The following is a 20,492-nucleotide window of genomic DNA, read 5'->3' as shown; positions in this document are numbered from 1 at the left end:
GAAAATGAATACGGTAACAAGTTTAGAAATGGATGGAAAGATTATCCACAAACCCAACGAGATCAACAATTGTTTTCAAAGCTTTTTTAAGAAATTGTATGCACAAGGGCCAACCAACGAGCAAGAAATAGAAGAATTCATCAGAAAATACGGTTTACCAAAAATCTCAGAACAAAGTAAAAGGATCTTAAACGAGGAAATAACAGAACAAGAAATAGAGGGTGCCATTCAAAATATGAAATTGGGAAAATCACCAGGACCAGATGGCCTGACGGCCAAATACTACAAAATGCTGAAAGAATGGCTGATACAACCATTGAAGGAAGTTTGCAATGAAATTTTGAAGGGGAAAAAGGCACCTGAATCGTGGAAAGAGGCTTTCATCTCACTTATACCGAAAACAGAGACTGAAAAGAACCAGGTCAAAAACTACCGCCCTATATCTTTACTTAATGTGGATTACAAAATTTTTGCAGACATTTTGGCAAAAAGATTAAAGAGAGTTTTGGCAGAAGAGATTCATAAGGACCAAACAGGCTTTCTCCCAGGTAGACATATGTCAGACAATGTGAGAAATATTATAGATATTTTGGAGCTGCTGGACGTTGACATTAATAGGAAAGCAGTTTTGATTTTTGTGGATGCGGAGAAAGCCTTTGACAACATTTGTTGGACTTTTATGAAAAAGAATCTCCAAGGGATGGGGGTAGGCCAAGGTTTTGAAAACGGTATAGGTGCGATATATTCTCAACAAAAAGCCAAATTAATTGTAAATAATGTGGTAACAGAAGAAATACCTATAGAAAAAGGTACACGACAGGGTTGCCCAATATCCCCTTTACTTTTTATATCAGTCCTGGAGGTTTTGTTAAACATGATCAGAAAGGACCAGTTGGTTAAAGGAGTTCAGGTCGGAGTTAGACATTATAAATTAAGAGCATTTGCAGATGATCTAGTATTGACCTTGCAACAGCCAGACACTAGTACTAAAAGAGTATTAGAACTAATTGAAATATTTGGTCGAGTAGCAGGTTTTAAATTGAACAGACAAAAAACGAAAGTGTTGGAAAAAAACTTAACAATGGAGGAAAGAGAGAGTTTTCAGAATGAAACAGGCTTGGAAATAACAAAAAGGGTAAAATACCTGGGGGTAAACTTAACATCTAAGAATGTGAATTTATTTAAGGATAATTATGAAAAATGTTGGTCAGAAGTTAAAAAGGATCTGGAAATATGGTCAAGGCTGAAACTTTCCTTGTTAGGCCGAATCGCTACTATTAAGATGAATGTATTGCCTAGAATGCTGTTTTTATTCCAGACGCTGCAGATTGTGGACAAGATGGACTGTTTCAAGAAGTGGCAGAAAGATATATCAAAATTTGTCTGGCAGGGCAAAAAGCCCAGAATTAAATTTAAGATTTTAACTGATGCAAAGGATAGAGGGGGGTTTGCCCTGCCGGACTTAAGACTCTACTATGAATCAGCAGCTTTTTGCTGGTTGAAACACTGGCTACTTCTTGAGAATACTGACATTTTGGATCTGGAAGGGTATGACAATAGTTTTGGTTGGCATGCATATTTATGGTACGACAAGGTAAAGGTGTATAAAAGTTTTAAAAACCATATTGTAAGGAAAGCATTGTATAACGTTTGGACTAGATACAAAGATTTGTTGGAAAGTAAAACCCCTAGGTGGGTGTCACCAATGGAAGCTAGGGAAGTAAAAAGGCTTAATATGGATTCTAAATGGCCAAAATATCATGAGATTATAGAATACGATGGTGAAAGGGTGAAACTTCAGAGTTATGAGAAACTAAAACCTAAGGTTCGAGATTGGTTGCATTACCATCAGATAAATGAGACGTTTAAACAGGACAGGAAAATAGGATTTCAGAAAGAGAAGTCAAAATTAGAAACAGAATTGTTGGAACCCAATACTAAGAATTTATCAAGAATGTATAACTTGCTGTTAAAATGGAATACACAGGATGAAACGGTGAAATCTGCTATGATTAAATGGGCACAAGATATAGGTCATGATATTATGTTTGCTGACTGGGAACAGTTATGGACCACCGGTATCAAATTTACTGCATGTAATGCTTTAAAAGAAAATATTATGAAAATGATCTACCGGTGGTACATGACCCCAGTCAAGCTAGCAAAAATTTATCATTTGCCTAATAATAAGTGTTGGAAATGTAATGAGACTGAAGGCACTTTCTACCACCTTTGGTGGACCTGCCCAAAGGTTAAAGCTTTCTGGGAAATGATCTATAATGAAATTAAGAAGGTCCTTAAGTGGACTTTTCCTAAGAAACCAGAGGCTTTCCTCTTGGGTATGGTGGGCCAAGTGGTGTTAAGGAAGGATAGGACTTTCTTTATGTATGCCACTACAGCAGCAAGAATTCTACTGGCAAAGTATTGGAAGACGCAAGAACTACCTACTCTGGAAGAATGGCAAACAAAGGTGATTGACTTTATGGGACTGGCTGAGATGACGGGCAGAATCCGGGACCAGGGGAAAGAGACAGTGGAAGAGGACTGGAAGAACTTCAAAATATATCTTAAAAATAACTGTAAAATTGAGGAATGTTAAGATGTCAGGGGGTAAGAAGTAAAGAATTGCAGCAGTAAACAAAAAAACTTAAGAAATATTTACGAAAAGGAACTAAGACAATGGACTTAAGGGTTGCTAAAGAATTTTTAAACAAGGATGCAGGGATGGGGAGGTATGGGGAAGTCAAAGAAAAAAGGCTATGAACCGATGAGTATGAAGTTATATTGTGTTACACTGTTCTTTATTCTATGTGTGGAAAATTAATAAAAATTATTATAAAAAAAAAAACAAAAGAATGATTAAGGTATCTTTCATTTTAAAAAACCTGGATGCTTTCCTCCTGGAGTACTAGACCCAGATATACCTAAAAACGCGAGAGAAATATTCTTGTATGCCACAGTAGCTGCAAGAGTATGAATCGCTACAAATTGGAAAAGAGAGAAAACGTCGACAAAGCTGGAGTGGCAAAATAAACTGTTGGAATATGCCGAGTTGGCAAAATTGACAGAAAAACTGAGAGAGTTCACACTGACCAAACATTTATCAGGAAATGGGACATGTACAAAAAAAAAAAAATACCTTAAGGATTACTGTAATAACATGACGTCAGTGGCAGCCCTTGAATGACTTCTGTGGTATGATGGATAATGGTAGGAGAATATAATACTGACGAAACTTAACAAAAGAAAATGAAATTAAATAGTGCGCTAGATAGACTAAGAGGCTGGTGCATGATGGGGTGGCGGGAAGTTGTTAGAAGTTCAAGAAGAACATATTGTGATGAGTTGTAACTAATATTACCATTTTCTTTTCTTCTGGATAACCCTTTTGTTTGTTACTTCTTTTTAATCTCAATAAAGTGTGTGTGTGTGTGTGTGTATGAATGAAGTTGAGCTTGAGGCTCTGAGATCAGAGGTTTAGTGTAGTGTGGGGGGGGGGAAGACTGGGAGGGGTGGGCTGTGGCCCCGGGTGCATTTTTTGGAGAGAGCATGACCAGGCACCCCCACAAGAAGCTCCTTCGTTTGAGCCTAGATCTGACACCTCCTTCATGCGCAGCCACAGCTTTCACTCCCAGGTCAGGTCTGGGGGCGGGGGTGGCGAAGAGGAGGAGAGGAACAGATCTGGAAGGTGCTTTAGGTCCAAGAAGCTGTTAACTAGCCTACAATCTTTTCTGACAGGAGTGCCAGAAAAATGATTGCTGCCAAGAGGATTGCAGGCGGAAACCAAACGCAGTGTGTACTCATGGACTCTGCTGTGACAACTGCAAGGTAAGATCGCCACAGCAGCTGTCATTAGCCTCTGGTTTGGTGCTTAAAATCCTTACTCTCTGGGTCTGTCGAATCTCCAACAAACGCCTTGGTGACATCCTTGTGCAGATAGTTATCTTATGCATGAGATAATGCACGTGGTCTCTTTCTTTGGGTCGAATTTCTTCTCCATCTCGAGTTGGGGAAGGCCGAACATATGCTACATTATCTGCATTTACGCCTTTCTTATTTAGCGCCCCCCAATACTTACCCATCCTCATTTTATTTTATGATTACATCCAACGCAGCACCATTTTACAAACAAAATGCGCTCATCGTAGGCAATACAATTTTTAAGAGCCTTGTTTTTCGACAAGTCCAACACTGCCAGCCAGGAAGGAACTTGCTGAGCTAGAGAACCCAGGTTTGCATAGATCTGTTTGCATATCCCACACTGATGCACTTTCTCTTCTTTGCATGATTATTTGTATTTATTTGCAAAGTCGGGCTCTGGCGGATTGAGGGGACTAGACCATTAGTGGGTCCAACGGCCAAGAAGGCAGTTTCTGCACGAGATGAAGAGGGAAGACAGGGGCAGATGGGGCTCGTCCGCCTGGGAAGGGAGGCTAAGAAGGAAAACTCTCATCCTAAACCTCCGCTGCCTTGTGGGACATCGTCAGGAGAAGAAAAGCCTAAGGAACAAACGCTACACAAATCCAGAATGATACGATACGATACAATAATCTTTACTGTCATTGTCCCATACAGAACAACGAAATTGAAAAAATGTACATCAGACATTCAAAAACCAACAAGCGTGCTATTCCAGCTATCCCAACCTGGTTAGCCCCCTAAAAACTCTGATACCCCATAATTAAATACAATATATTCCCATAGAGACTACCTTAACACTGTGTTTAAAACCAAAATTGCATTTGCGTAGAAACTGTTTCTCAGACGGCTAGTCCCAGTCTTTATAACCCTGTCCCTTCTTCCAGAAGGCAGAAGCTAAAAGAGATCATTTCCGGGGTGCGCACTATCCTGCGCTATCTCTGCAGCTTCCTTATGACACCTGGAAGTATAGATTTGATCCTAGGTGGGAAGAGTGCACCCAAGTATTCTCTCCGCAGTCTTTACAACCCTGGACAGCATAATAATAATAATAATAATAATAATAATAATAATAATAATAATAATTTATTATTTGTACCCCGCCCATCTGGCTGGGTTTCCCCAGCCACTCTGGGCGGCTTCCAACAGAGATGAAAAATACACTAAAATGTCACATATTAAAAACTTCCCTGAACAGGGCTGCCTTCAGATGTTTTCTGAATGTCAGGTAGTTGTCCATCGCCTTGACATCCGATGGGAGGGCATTCCACAGGGCGGGCGCCACCACCGAGAAGGCCCTCTGCCTGGTTCCCTGCAACTTGGCCTCTCGCAGTGAGGGAACCGCCAGAAGGCCCTCGGAGCTGGACCTCAGTGTCCGGGCAGACCGATGGGGGAGGAGACGCTCCTTCAGATATACTGGACCGAGGCCATTTAGGGCTTTAAAGGTCAGCACCAACACTTTGAATTGTGCTCGGAAACGTACTGGGAGCCAATGTAGGTCTTTCAAGACCGGTGTTATATGGTCTCGGCGGCCGCTCCCAGTCACCAGTCTAGCTGCCACATTCTGGATTAGTTGTAGTTTCCGGGTCACCTTCAAAGGTAGCCCCACGTAGAGCGCATTGCAGTAGTCCAAGCGGGAGATAACCAGAGCATGTACCACTCTGGCGAGACAGTCTGCAGGCAGATAGGGTCTCAGCCTACGTATCAGATGGAGCTGGTAAACAGCTGCCCTGGATACAGATTTGACCTGTGCCTCCATGGACAGCTGTGAGTCCAAAATGACTCCCAGGCTGCGCACCTGGTCCTTCAGGGGCACAGTTACCCCATTCAGGACCAGGGAATCCTCCACACCTGCCCGCCTCCTGTCCCCCAAAAACAGTACTTCTGTCTTGTCAGGATTCAACCTCAATCTGTTAGCCGCCATTGTTTTTCCCCTGGCCATGCAGCTCCCAAACCACACAGACAGACCATAAGTTAATACACTCTCCACAGGACAATGGTAAAATGCCATCAACAGGTCCTTTGAGAGTCCCTAAGACTGCTGGATGGCGCCTTGTATGCCTCCTTCCAGCAACTCCTGCACCAGGCTGGTGCCCAACATCTTGCTGTGCTTTCCTTTGGACCCCATCAGCCCAGGACCTCCAGACCCACAGCCCAGGCAGCAAAAACAAAGCGGGAGGCCGCAGCTACAAGTTACTGGCCTCTGCGGCCGCAGCAGACGCTGTGATTCCCCAGCAGTTTGGGTTTCCCTCCAGAGGCACACTCCATTGTCTCTCAAGGCAGACAGATGCCAGGAACATTTTATTCCACATCTTGTCTGTTATGTGCCTATTTCCATGTGGTGTTACAAAGTCAGAGCCTGTTGTATGTAGCCAGTCAGTAATTTGAACAGTAATAGTAACAATAATAAATGTTTCTGCATCCTCTGAGAAAGCAGCCACAGTGTGGGGTTTGGTTCTTCTTTCCAACAGATTGTCACCGAAGGGAAAGAATGCAGGGAAGCGGCTTCTGAATGTGATTTCCCCGAATACTGCAATGGGGTTTCCTCCAAATGCCCCCCGGATGTGTACAAGCAAAACGGGATGCCGTGCGGCACCAATGACATCTGCTATTCGGGGAAATGCTTCAATGCTCACCAGCAGTGTGAAGAGATCTTCGGCAAAGGCAAGGCTGGCATGATTTAATACAAAATAGCTAGCAACTTTGTGTTGTCCTGTATAGAGTGTCCCTAAATGTGCCTCTGAATAGGGGAGGGCAGATCTGAACTTTTCGGTTTCTCAGTTTTCCAATCTTCGGGTTTCCACATTTCCACTTCAGCTTGTGAATAATAATAATAATAATAATTGTTATTGTTATTATTATTTCCAGGTCCTCACAAAACTCAATCAGCATTTCAGAGCTACTTTCTCCTAATATAAATTTTTGCAAAGTAATTTCCCTTAGCATAATGCAATTTTGCATATTTTGGCTAATTTTTATGCACACTTTGCCAGAGCACATGCATTTTCTCCTCCTTGGTGGGAAAAGTGCATTGCAACCTCCAGAGAGGTGTGAGTTTTGATGGATGGTTGTGTTTCAGTTTGCCCCTCGTTTCGGAAAGTGTGATTTGGGCTGGTTCACATTTAAGGGCAAACTGGACTTTAAGGAACTTCTACCCCATCTCCACCTCTGTGATCAGGAATTTGTGAGCCTTCTCCTAGGAGGGACAAATGCTGTATCAATAAGGTTCCCTCTGGCACCCTCACACTGAATTTCTCGCTCGCGATTCTTTCCCTCTCATGCACAAATCAACAAATACTGAAACTGCCTGGGACCAGCCTTCCTGCGTTCCAGCTCCTTCAGCCGCTGGCTGAGCTGCTGCTATGACACAGATTGGGCACAAATTATTCTAGCTGCATGAAGGAAACCGCCACAGTAGAACTTTCAGCTAACTTAGCTATGCTTTTGGAAGGACCCTTAGGGTTTCTTAAATTGTTATGGATGGGAGAGAGACATTTTACCCAAGTCCTTAAAGGAATCTGGTTGTAACTTACCCAAATCATGCAAGTGGTATAGAACCCATATGCACCTCCTATGCACATGATGACCAATACTCTTCCATGTTAAAAAGGTGGTAAAGGGACCCCTGACCATTAGGTCCAGTCGTGGCCGACTCTGGGGTTGTGACACTCATCTCGCTTTACTGGCCGAGGGAGCCGGTGTACAGCTTCCGGGTCATGTGGCCAGCCGCTTCTGGCAAACCAGAGCAGCGCACGGAAATGCCGTTTACCTTCCCGCCGGAGTGGTACCTATTTATCTACTTGCACTGGTGTGCTTTCAAACTGCTAGGTTGGCAGGAGCAGGGACCGAGCAACAGGAGCTCACCCCGTCATGGGGATTCAAACCGACGGCCTTCTGATCGGCAAGCCCTTGGCTCAGTGGTTTAGACCATAGCACCACCCGCGTTGCCATATTTCAGAAGGTGAATGTTGTTGCTTTTTTCCTGCAAAATCTCAAAAGGTCTTGAGCTATTTTTAATGAAATTCACCCAAAAAAAACCCCTACACTTTCCGGCCAGATGCTGTTTGCGAGGTCCAAATATTGGCTATGTCTGGATGTATGGCAACCGTACGGTGGAGGCTATTGCCCAAGCAGGGTTGTTTGGGACTTCAATCTGAAGTTCAGGAGGTCAAACTGCAGTTATGTCCCAAATTTCAGTATCTTCAAGTCTGTTGATTTCAGTGGGTCTGCTTTTGGGTATCACTGTTTACCTGCTAGAGATGTGATGCGAAAGAAAAGAGGCCAACCATTTTAAGAGCTAGCCATTTAAATAAATTCAGATTATTTGGATGGGGTGGGGGGATGCCTTCCTTGTCTTATTTGTGAACGTGCACACACTTTGCTCCTGACAGATGCCCTCTTTCCCCCTCTTTTCTCTGCCTCCTCTTTCTCCCAAATCCGAAGGTGCAAAAAGTGCTCCGCTGAGTTGCTACAAAAAAGTCAACGTGAGAGGAGATCGGATTGGCAACTGCGGCAGGAATAAATTTGGGTACAAGAAATGCGAAGAAGAGTAGGTTCTGCCTGGGGGCAGGTGTCCAACCTGCTGGGTCCGATGCAAAGGGGGCGATTGATCAGTAGCATAGCGTGTGTTGCCAGTGCCCGGGGCGAGACAAGGATTGCGCCCCCTAACCTTCTTGGGGGCGTCACGTGTGAGGCAACAGGTAGACTTCACTGTGCCCCTGTGGCGGTCGCCTGCCATTCCCTGCGTTCGCCCTCTCAGCTCGGCAAGCTCCTGGCTGGTTCTCCTTGGTGGGCAGCTGCAGTTGTGGCAGATACGCATATAGCTTTAAGTTTATCAGAGTTTATTTTTTGAAAGATTCTTCTTTAGAAGTTCTTAGGTTTATCTGTTAGCTGCCTGGGTCCCTGTCAGGGAAAAAAGGAGGGGTATAAACAAATATATAGATATAAGAACTTTTTTTATTCCCTCTCAGATTTAATACAGTTAGCAAGAAAAAGGCATACTCATACATTTAAGTTATACAGCGTATGAAATAAGGGGTGGGGGGAGTTACTAGGAAGATCGTGCGTGGAAAATATTGGCTCCAAGTGCCCAGTGGTCTTAAATTAAGGCACAACTCCTCTAGGAAACTTCCTAGAGAAATCTAACTGTAGTTGCTTTTTGTTTTTTTGGAATTTCAAGTTTTTACTCAGTTTTAGGACCCAGATTTTTGGCAACAGATATATCCATCTTAAGGGGACTGGATTTTCCCACTTAAACCATGAAGATGGAACCATTCTTAAAATCAGTCATTAACCTTTAAAAACACATCGTCATCATTGACACTGGAGGCAGGAGGGGTATCTTGTTGGGCCTTGGTAAAAATAGCCAGCCTAAAGCTCCCTTTCCTTACGACGACTTTGAAAGTTCAGGGCCCCTTTCTCCTGGTACAGAGCCGCTGCTGTCCCTGAAGAGCTGATAAAAGTTCCCCATGCAGAATATCTAAATTAATGGTTCTTATTCGTCTGAGTAGCACCGAGTTAAAAACAAAAGAGGAATGTAAATGGGTAAAATTGATGGTAATTGCCGGCAGACAGGTTATAGCGAGTAACTGGAAAAATGCAGAAGAGCTAGGGGTGAACCAACGGAGGAAAAAACTGAATAATATTATAATTTTAGAATATCTAACTGTGAAGATGCACAGAATGAAAGGATTTAAGGTCAGTGAGAAAGGGGAGAATTGGTTTGAGAAGATATTGAACTATTTGGGTAGGTTTGAACAATTTGGGGCAATTAAAAGGTTAAAAGTTAAATAAACCTTGTGGATGGAGGAGTGTTAAGGTACATAGAATTGTACATATGGTTGATTTAAATATGTTATTATTGATTATGTATACCCAATGTATCAGCCACCGTTCACTGTTTGTGTTTTGGTTGTTGGTTAAAAGAAAAAAAAGTTCCCCATGCTTTGTCCTTAGTGAGATTAACAAGCCAGGTTGAATCTGGCCACCAGGCATCCCGGGACGGGCGCTCTGAGTGGAGAAGGAGCTGTATGTACTCTCTCTTTCCCTTCTCACTTTTCGTTGCAGAGATGTCCTTTGCGGAAGGATCCAGTGCATCAACATCAACAAAATCCCAAGATTTGCAGCCGAACAATCTGTAGTTCAGACTCCCACGGACAACCTATTGTGTTGGGGCATAGTTTCCCACAAAGGGGACGACATGCATGACGCTGGAGTGATAGCAGACGGATCAGTGTGTGGGGACAACAAGGTGACGTCAGTTACCTCTGAGCAGGGCTGAAGGGGCAAGTCCTGGAGGGTTTAGGGCAGTGGTTCTCACCCTGTGGGTCCCCAGATGTTGTTGGACTACAACTCCCATCATCCCTGAGCTCTGGCCTTGCTAGCTAGGGATGATGGGAGTTGTAGTCCAACAACCCACAGGTTGAGAACTGCTGGTTTAGTGGATGGCCATTTTAGAGGTCAGCATGCCTGGAGGCAAGATTGGCTACAGGGCTTCCGCAGATGGTTCTCAGCTGGGCGTGCTATGGCGTTTAGTCTTTTTACCTGGTTGCGCTGCCAGGAATCCGTGGCTTTCAAAAAATGCTGCCCTAATTATTATATATTGTCTTGGTTAAGAGTAGGCTAAACTCAATAAATAAGTATCCACCGAAGGGTTTCCCTTGAGTTCGCTAGATAATATGTTTAGAGATGGCCAGACTGTAATATTGTGGCTCTGCAAATCAACCTGTCGGCTGGGAGGCCAGCTGATAAGCCCCAGCTGTACCGTCTCCTTCCACCTGCCCATGCTCCGACGTAAATCAGCAACCCAGACTTCAGAAGCCAGGGCATGCTATTAGCAGAGTGTACTGCAGATACAGAATAGGCGTGAGGCTTGTGAAGTCATACTTCAACTACAGATTTATTAAACATAAATCAGAACAAAGAAACATGTCTCTCTCTCATGTCCTCTCAGAGAGAACAGCAAAAGCAAACGCTACACACAAACAGAAGTTCCCAGCATACTGTGCTGGAATGTAAACAGACACACAACAATCTCATGCCTGTTCCTTAAGGTGGAATGGAAATGTCAACACAACCATCTGACGCAGGATTCATCTGCTCAGCAGTTTTCTGGACGTCTGCAAAAGTTGAAGAAATCGGGCTTTCCTTCTGCCCATTAACACATTGATATATCCTTTTTCCTAGATATGCATAAAAAGAGAATGCGTTGACCTGAAAGTTCTGAATTATGATTGCAATTTCACAAGATGTAACAACCAGGGGGTAAGTATCATAGGAGCATAGAATCGAAGAGTTGGAAGGGACACCGAGGGTCATCTAGTCCAACCCCCTGCAAAGAAGGAATGCTGGCCACAGCTGTCCCTGGGTGGGCTCAAACCACCAACATTCCAACAACAACAACAACAATAATAATAATAATTTATTATTTATACACTGCCCATCTGGCTGGGCTTCCCCAGCCACTCTGGGTGGCTTCCAGCATAATATTATAATACAATAATTCATCAAATATTATAAGCTTCCCTAAACAGGGCTGCCGTCAGATGCCTTCTGAAATTCAAATCATTGATGATTTGCTTGACATCTGGTGGGTGCCACCACTGAGAAGGCCCTCTGCCTGGTTCCCTGTAACCTCACTTCACGCTGCGAGGAAACCGCCAGAAGGCCCTCGGAGCTGGACCTCAGTGTCTGGGCTGAATGATGGGGGTGGAGATGCTCCTTCAGGAATACTGAGGCCATTTAAGGCTTTCAAGGTCAGCACCAACACTTTGAATTGTGCTTGGAAACGTACTGGGAGCCATTGCAAGTCTCTCAGGACCGGTGTTATGTGGTCTTGGCGGCTGCCCCCAGTCACCCGTCCAGCTGCCGCATTCTGGATTAGTTGTAGTTTCCGGGTCACCTTCAAAGGTAGCCCCACGTAGAGCACATTGCAGTAGTCCAAGCGGGAGATAACCAGAGCATGCACCACTCTGGCAAGACAGTCCGCAGGCAGATAGGGTCTCAGCCTGCGTACCAGATGGAGCTGATAAACAGCTGTCCTCGACACAGAACTGACCTGCGCCTCCATGGGCAGCTGTGAGTCCAAAATGACTCCCAGGCTGCGCACCTGGTCCTTCAGGGGCAGAGTTACCCCATTCAGGACCAGGGAGTCCTCGGTCAACAGCCAGACACTCTGTCCCATTGCACCGCCTGAGATAGGATGCTGTGGAAGGTCTGTAGCCAAGTGGCAGAGCAGCTGCTTTGCAAGCAGAAGGTCCTGGGTTCCAATTCTCCAACGGCAAACCCAGGTAGAGCTGGGGAAGAGGCCCCCTGCCTGAAACCCCAGTGATCCCCATCGCTGTGGCAATACTGAGCTACCCAGCGGTCTGATTCAGGAGAAGGCAGTCTCCTGCGTCGGAGCTGTAGAACATGGAAAAGATCTTGGAAATAAATCCTTTGTTTGCTGCTCAAATGCCTGGTGTATTTCAGTTCTGCAACAGCAACAAGAATTGCCACTGCAGTTACGGATGGGCCCCTCCCTATTGTGCTGGCAAGGGATTTGGAGGAAGTCTGGACAGCGGTCCCGCTCCGGAACTATCGAGTGAGTATCTTCTTCCTGTGGTCCATCCCTGGGGACTGGCTGCAGCTCTTACCGCAGAGACGTTCGCACCTGTGCTGTTTCCCTGAACAGTCCAAGGAAATCTCTGGACCGCTGACACTTCTTGCATCAGATCCTTCCTAGATTCTTAAAGGAGTGGTTCCCAAACTTTCTCCAGAAGTCCTCCCTTTCTGCAAACTTTGCTGGATCCATTTGGCATCTCTTTAGCAAGCTGCAGTTCTCAGAATCGAAGGAAACAGATTCCTCTGATATATTTTTTTTGTCTAAAATGCTGATTTGTGGTTCCTAAAAAAATGTCCGTAGGTCAGTTGCAGCTTTGCCTGTGCACTGGAACAACACCCCCTTTTTTGCATTCAATTATATAAATTACATTACAGTTGGTGTCCCGCTGGATGTAACATGTTCCATCCATCTTGGGGCTTTTGAAATTCGTTGTCTCCATGAGACGCTCGCAGGTGATACAGTGGGCTCCTCTGCACTTTCGCTTGCCCCCAAGAACCCCCCCCCCAGCTTATTTTATTTGTTAGGCTTATATACCCCTCTTCATCCAAAGGTATCAGAGCAGTTCACAGAATAAAATACAAGATAAAGCACAAGTGAATTCAGCTTACCGCTGAATCAGAGCAAACGTCAATTGGGTTTTCTCCGGAATGGCATTTGCTGCAACTTAAGTACTAAAGAGGGCACAGGTGGCGCTGTGGTCTAAACCACTGAGCCTCTTGGGCTTGTCAATCAGAAGGTCAGCGCTTCGAATCCCCGCGACGGAGTGAGCTCCTGTTGCTCTGTCCCAGCTCCTGCCCACCTAGCAGTTCGAAAGCACAAAGTGCAAGTAGATAAATAGGTACTGCTCCGGCGGGAAGGTAAACGGCGTTTCCTTGCGCTGCTCTGGTTCGCCAGAAGTGGCTTAGTCCTGCTGGCCACATCACCTGGAAGCTGTACGCCGGCTCCCTCGGCCAATAAAGCGAGATGAGTGCCATAACCCCAGAGTCGTTCGCGACTGGACCTAATGGTCAGGGGTCCCTTTACCCTTTAAGTGCTAAAGAGGGCACGGGTGGCGCTGTGGTCCAAACCACTTAGCCTAGGACTTGCTGATCAGAAGGTCGGCGGTTTGAATCCCTGCGACAGGGTGAGCTCCCGTTGTTCTGTCCCTGCTCCTGCCAACCTAGCAGTTCCAAAGCACGTCAAAGTGCAAGTAGATAAATAGGGACCGCTCTGGCGGGAAGGTAAACAGCGTTTCCTTGCGCCGCTCTGGTTCTCCAGAAGCGGCTTTGTCATGCTGGCCACATAACCCAGAAAAACTGTGGACAAAAGTCGGCTCCCTCGGCCAGTAAAGCGAGATGAGCGCTACAACCCCAGAGTCGTCCACAACTGGACTTAACAGTCAGGGGTCCCTTTACCTTTACAAGTACTAAAGAGTGGGTTTTCCTGGAAGAAAGTGGAAGGGAAGAGGGATGAGCCCAGAGTTTGGAAGTACAAGAATGAGATCCAGGATGGCTGATGGCTTAAGATTTTGTGTGTGTGTGTGTGTGTGTGTGTGTAATATGTGTGTGTGTCCTTTAGCACTGAAGTGCAGAATATTAATTCCCTCTCTTCCTCTTTCTCTCAGACACTAGGAGGGTTGTAATGCTCAGCTCTATGCTTGGGACTGGCTTGCTTTTGCTGGCTACTGTTATAATGTTCAGGAACTCTATACAGACCTGGTAAGAAAAGTCTCCTCCATTCTTTCTCCATGGGATAAAAACATGTCTGTGGCACCAGTGTTAGAAACTCAGATATATAACATAGCCGCCAAATGGCGCCTTAAACCTGGGTTATGGTTGCCACAACAAACGTCTAGGTGCCTTTTTTCCAATGGGGTTTTGTTGTTATTATTAGTATTATTTTCATTTCTGTCCTGCCTTATATTTCAAAGAAGAAAAAAGCACAAAGCATCCAATAAAACAATCCAGAAAAAAAGCAAATTCCATCTTCAAGGAAAATATTTCAGACCCTTCTCTAAGTGACACTTTGCTTTCCCCACATTTACTTGCCTACTTAATTTATAGAAGTCATCTAGGAAGCCAGTGTGGAGTAATGGTTACAGTGTGGGGCTAGGATGTGGGAGATCAGGGTTCGAATCCCCACTCCATCATGAAGCTCACTGGAGACCATGGAGTCAGTCACCAGTCTCTTAACCAGCTCACAGGGTTGTTGCAGATATTAACTGAGGGGGGGGGAGGTGAACCCATGTACTCCTTGGAGGAAAATGTGGGATATAAATGCAATAAATAAACTCTCCTGCTTACCTGCATAAGAAAGCTGGAAGGGCTAGCCAGATGGAGATGTCAGTCCATCAGTGTAATGTCAGTGTAATAAACGAAAATCTGCCCTTATTCCCTTATTCCCTTATTCCTGCTTACCTGCATAAGAAAGCTGGAAGGGCTAGCCAGATGGAGATGTCATTCGCCAACCTGGTGTAATAAACAAAAATCTGCCCTTATTCCCTTATGGGGGGCACGAGAGCCCTTATAGAGTCCTTTGCAGGTTCTCCATCGGTTGGAGAAAATAACAGAGGCCAACCAGAGAATATTGAGAAGCAAAGCAGCTCGTAAGCCTGATCTTTATTGAGCTGTTGCAACAGGGTGCCCCCTTCACACACAGGAAAAGAGGAGGACCCAGAACCCAGGTGTGTCTGCCCTTATATAGACATTTTAAATTCCCTGCCCTGGAGTCCAAGACCAACCCTCCATATATCATACATACATCACAGAAGGGGTGTAGCTCCAGACCACCCCCCAGACACATCATACCTACATCCAAGAAAGGGCGGTCTACAACAGAGATCTGAGTGCGTTGTTTACCTCCTGTCTGGCAGGTTACCTGTTAATGCTTACAGTGCTACCTCGGGTTAAGTACTTAATTCGTTCCGGAGGTCCGTTCTTAACCTGAAACTGTTCTTAACCTGAAGCACCACTTTAGCTAATGGGGCCTCCTGCTGCCGCCGTAGCACGATTTCTGTTCTCATCCTGAAGCAAAGTTCTTAACCCGAGGTACTATTTCTGGGTTAGCAGTGTCTGTAACCTGAAGCGTATGTAACCCGAGGTACCACTGTACTTGATTGGATACCCTGGGGAGCCTGGCCAGTCTTTTGTAATGACAAATACTTAGTTCCTGAGCCAGGTCACAGGCTCAAACCCTATTCATACACAGACATACCCTTAAGACAGGATTTGTGAAGGAAAAGACAATGGGGAGGCTTTTCCATTTTCCTTGACCTTACAGAGAAATCATTTGGTCAGTTTGGGAGTCAAAATGGCTTCATGGCTGTTTTCCTGTGCTGCTTCAGACATGTGGTTTATATATTGATGTACGTGTTTGCTTGGTACATTTATGAACATTTATTATATATAGAAGACGTTAAATTTTTTATTTCACTGGCAACCGGAGCCCTCCACATGGTCGCAAAACACGCCTAGCACCAGGCTAATTTTGAACACTCCATGTTACTTGTTTTCAGTCTGATCAGCCTGCCACAGAATCTTCATCTCATGAGCATCTCTCAGAAGGGAGGCAAAATGTACAAACACTAATCTTCTTTGTAAAAACAGAGAAACCTGCCTTCTCTTCTTTTTCCGCAGACACTCATGCTTCTTCCTCAAACATGTTGCCTAGAAGCCACACATAAGCAAAGGGAAGCACTGAGCTCAGCATGTTTTTATACCAGTTGACACAATTCCTCCTAAGATGTTTTCAGCCAGGCAACACGGCTGGCGTCTTGGAGAAAAAGCCCTTTATAACAGCACACCTGGGCGAGAGAAGCCCTTTTAGTTTCAACCTCTGGCCTGAATGCTGACAGCCTGCCCATTCAACGCTTCTTGTTTCGCCACAACAGGTTTGGAAGACTAATCAGGGATAGAATATCTCCGAAACCGATCGATTCTGCTTCGGAAAGTACTGTAAGTTCCTGGAAGGTTCAAGAGCAGAAGGCCTTCTCGCTGGGCTTTCCATTTTCTTTTCTTTTCTTTTAGATATATAATGGAGCAGCATCTAAGCACTAGAGCATGGGTAGGCAAACTAAGACCCGGGGGCCGGATCTGGGCCAATTGCCTTTTAAATGCGGCCCGCAGAGGGTCCAGGAATCAGTGTGTTTTTACATGAGTAGAATGTGTCCTTTTATTGAAAATGCATCTTTGGGTTATTTGTGGGGCATAGGAATTGGTTCATTTCCCCACCCCCCAAAGTATAGTCTGCCCCCCCAAGGTCTGAGGGACAGTGGACCAGCCCCCTGCTGAAAAAGTTTGCTGACGCCTGCACTATTATTATTATTATTATTAATTTGTACCCCGCCCATCTGGCTGGGTTTCCCCAGCCATTCTGGGCGGCTTCCAACAAAGATTAAGAATACATTAAAATGTCACACATTAAAAACTTCCCTAAACAGGGCTGCCTTCAGATGTCTTCTAAAAGTTTGGTAGTTGTTTATTTCCTTGACATCTGGTGGGAGGGCGTTCCACAGGGTGGGCGCCACCACCGAGAAGGCCCTCTGCCTGGTTCCCTGTAACTTGGCTTCTCACAGGGAGGGAACCACCATAAGGCCCTCGGCTTTGGACCTCACTAGAGCAATACTCTCCTCTCCTGTGGTTTCCAGCAAGTGGTGTTCAGAAGCATAGCTGTGTCGGACTGTGGAGGCAGAGTAGAGCCCCTGTGACTAGGAGCCATTGGTAGCCCTCACCTCCTCCATGAATTTGCCTAATCCTCTTTTAAAACCACACCATGACTGCATGCTGGTTGCTGCCATGCGCTGTTAAATGGGGGTCACAAATGCTGCCCCCAAAGTGACTGGATAGGATGGCACCCTGTCACTTGCCCAGGCACATACCTACCCCCTTCCCCCTCCTTGCCATACAGTGCTCACCTAAGGCAAAAAATATCCCCCAAATGGGTTTAGCAGTCTTTTTTTGCTGTAGGGTGTCCATGTGAACAATGGGACATGGTCACATCCTGTTGCTTCCCAGGGGGCATTCCCAGCCCCATTTTCTCTGGGTGCAGCCAGAGCAAGTGACAATTGCGTTTTTCCAGGTCTCCTGGTATGTAAAATGTTAAAATCTTAAGCTTATGATGATTATTAAGCTGCACATTAAATGCAGAAATGGGGTGCAGTGAATTAAGCTATGGGGATATGTGGAAAGGGGATGGAGCGAAGGGCTTGGGCCACACTTCCCTTTGCTTTTTCCAGGCAGAGTTCACGATTCAAAGCTCTGTGGCCAGGCACCCTTTCTCCCCACAAAAACCAGTGCTTTAAAGCTGAATCGGAGCAAACCTCCACCTGCGGAAAACCCGAATCGACTTTTGCTCTGATTCAGCTTTAAAGAGTGATGTTCTACGAGGGAAGTACAGGGCCAAAATGAAAAACATATGTGTGAATAAGCCCTTCCAGCGTCTCTCAAACTCAGGGCCTCAGCTGTTGCAGGACTACAACTCCCATCATCCCTGACCACTCGTCCTGTTGACTAGGGGTGATGGAAGTTGTAGTCCAGCAGCAGCCGGAGACCCGAGTTTGAGAGACACAGCATCCATCCATCATTACCCTGGAGGTCAGGTACCCCCCCCCCCGCCCCGCTTCCCAGATCACTACATTCAGGCACATCTGGGCAAACAATGGCTTAAGAACGTAAGAAGCACCAGCTGGATCAGGCCAAGGGCCCAATTGGTTCAGCTTCCTGTTCGCACGGCTTGCATCACTTTGCAGAGTCGAATCACTGCAGGTCTGGCATGTGGTTTTCAGTCCCTTGTATGGGTCTGCTGGGGGGGGGAGCGGTCTGTATCCCATAAATCTAGTTAAAACTACATCTGAGCTGAAGGATTACCTAGCCTATACTAGGGGCGAAATGGGGAGTTGTGGGGTGTGACATCACACATGATTTTCTTTTTTTTTTTAATAAAGATTTTTATTGAGTTTTAGAAAAGACAACAAGCATGAGAAAAAAACAAAACACAAAAATACAAAATTATAAAATACATAAGAAAAAAGAAAAATAGTTTCAAAAAAGAAAAGAAAAAACACATTTTAAGAAAAAAGAAAAAAAACACAAAAATCCCTCTTTTTACTTCTCATCTTTGATTCACTTATTTTCTTGACTTCCTCACATCTCCCTTTTTTGTATCCCTGTTAAAAATTAGTTCAGCAAATTCCTATCCAATTTATTAGTCTAATTATCCATCCCATCTTATTTTTAACCTCATTGCTAGAACCCCTTCAGTTCATTTCAATGCCATTAACATTCAAAAATTTTACAATATTTCTGTAAATAAATCTGGCTGCGACATCTGTCACCCCATTGATCGCCAGGGTTGATTCGGCTGATCTGGATGGCTAGGCGGGTGTCCCCTTCCTCCCTCACCGCTCCATGTGCGCTCGGTGGAAGAGGATGACCATCCCAGATAGGAGGAGTGTACCGTTCTTCGGTCAAGGGTATATGATAGCTGCGCTCCCCTGCTAGAACCTCCAAACCAGCTCAAGGACATCACACATGATTTCATGCCTGCTTTACTCATTCCAGGAGCAGCTCAGCGATGAAGAGGAACAGAGCGACTGACACACCATCCCTCTGTAACCTTGCAGAGGACGCTGCCCAGGTCAGTTCCCAGGAAGGAACCAAGGGGGAAGGGGGGGAGGGGGCCACGGGGACTTCTGCATACCCTGCAAATTGTGGCTTGCATCGGAAGGTCAGGCAAATTTCAGGGCCTCGTAAGGTAAAGGACCCCTGGACGGTTAAGTCCAGTCAAAGGTGACTACAGTGGTACCTCGAGTTAAGAACTTAATTCGTTCTGGAGGTCTGTTCTTAACCTGAAGCACCACTTTAGCTAATGGGGCCTCCCGCTGCTGCTGCCACGCAATTTCTGTTCTCATCCTGAAGCGAAGTTCTTAACCCGAGGTAATATTTCTGGGTTAGTGGCGTCTTTAACCTGAAGCATCTGTAACCTGAAGCGTATGTAACCTGAGGTACCACTGTATGGGGTTGCGGCGCTCATCTCGCTTTCAGGCCGAGGGAGCCGGCGTTTGTCCACAGACAGCTTTCCAGGTCATGTGGCCAGCAGGACTAAGCCGCTTCTGGCACAATGGGAAACCGTGACGGAAACCAGAGCGCATGGAATCAATGTTTACCTTCCCTCCAGAGCGGTACCTGTTTATCTACTTGCACTGGCGTGCTTTCGAACTGCTAGGCTGTCAGGAGCAGGGGCAGAGCAACAGGAGCTCACCCCGTCGCGGGGATTTGAACCGCCGACCTTCCGATCAGCAAGCCCAAGAGGCTCAGTGGTTTAGACCACAGCGCCACCCAGGGCCTCGTATACAAAGGACAGGAGGATTAGCATCTCTCCCCATCCCTGTCCATAACCCCTTCACTTGCCAGTCCCTTGCAGGCCCCATGAGAAAGGTTAAAAGGTTTTCTGTCTGGCAAATTATCTAGGGTGCTTCTCTTCAAGGAGAGACATGCTGCGGTAGTTTTGCAAGCTCCTGAGTTCTCCGGAACTCTCGATTGGGCAAGATGTTGCACAAAGCCAGGGGGGTGCAGGGGGGGGGGGGTTGTCTGTGCATGTAAAAAAACCTGGATGTTGTAGCCATGAGGTGGGCTTGTAGACTCAGCTCCAAGGTGGAGATTGTAAGCTAAGCCCCTCTCAGGAGCCGAGATTATCAGGTTGCACGCCTGGGATTCTGGGATAAAAGAACCTTCCACCTTCAAGTGTCTGGCTTGTAAACCAGAACTGTCTCAAACTGTAAAGGAAACTCGGAGCTTCCCAAGGCAGGCAAAGAGCAGATTTAAAGAGAAACACGGCGGTCTTTAACTCAGCAAAACCAGGGACTGATTTTGTAGGCAGAACTAGGCAAAAAGAGTCAATGGAAGCCAAACTGTACAGTATTACCTATTGGTTGGAAGGGATGCAACACTTAAAAAAACAAACTGCAAAGTCCATCTTTCTGTGGTTGCCAACAAAG

General features: G+C 45.6%; 1 protein-coding gene across 1 annotated transcript in view; it reads left to right on the top strand.

Moving 5' to 3' along the window:
• The window catches only part of LOC307215101 (disintegrin and metalloproteinase domain-containing protein 21-like), a 49,851-nt gene that overhangs the window by 27,848 nt on the left and 1,511 nt on the right, over positions 1-20,492 (top strand). Inside the window, exons 14-22 of the mRNA XM_079974280.1 lie at positions 3,739-3,828; positions 6,390-6,582; positions 8,362-8,467; positions 9,985-10,168; positions 11,104-11,181; positions 12,388-12,499; positions 14,124-14,217; positions 16,389-16,452; positions 19,057-19,132. Coding sequence (XP_079830406.1) covers positions 3,739-3,828; positions 6,390-6,582; positions 8,362-8,467; positions 9,985-10,168; positions 11,104-11,181; positions 12,388-12,499; positions 14,124-14,217; positions 16,389-16,452; positions 19,057-19,092 — 957 coding nt within the window. The 3' untranslated portion in view covers positions 19,093-19,132. The remainder of the gene's footprint in view (positions 1-3,738; positions 3,829-6,389; positions 6,583-8,361; positions 8,468-9,984; positions 10,169-11,103; positions 11,182-12,387; positions 12,500-14,123; positions 14,218-16,388; positions 16,453-19,056; positions 19,133-20,492) is intronic.

Source organism: Podarcis cretensis (genome assembly GCF_951804945.1).
Source record: "Podarcis cretensis genome assembly, chromosome: 4".
Taxonomy (NCBI): Eukaryota; Metazoa; Chordata; class Lepidosauria; order Squamata; family Lacertidae; genus Podarcis; species Podarcis cretensis.
Note: the sequence above shows the minus strand (reverse complement) of the source record. Positions and strands in the feature narration are given on the sequence as shown.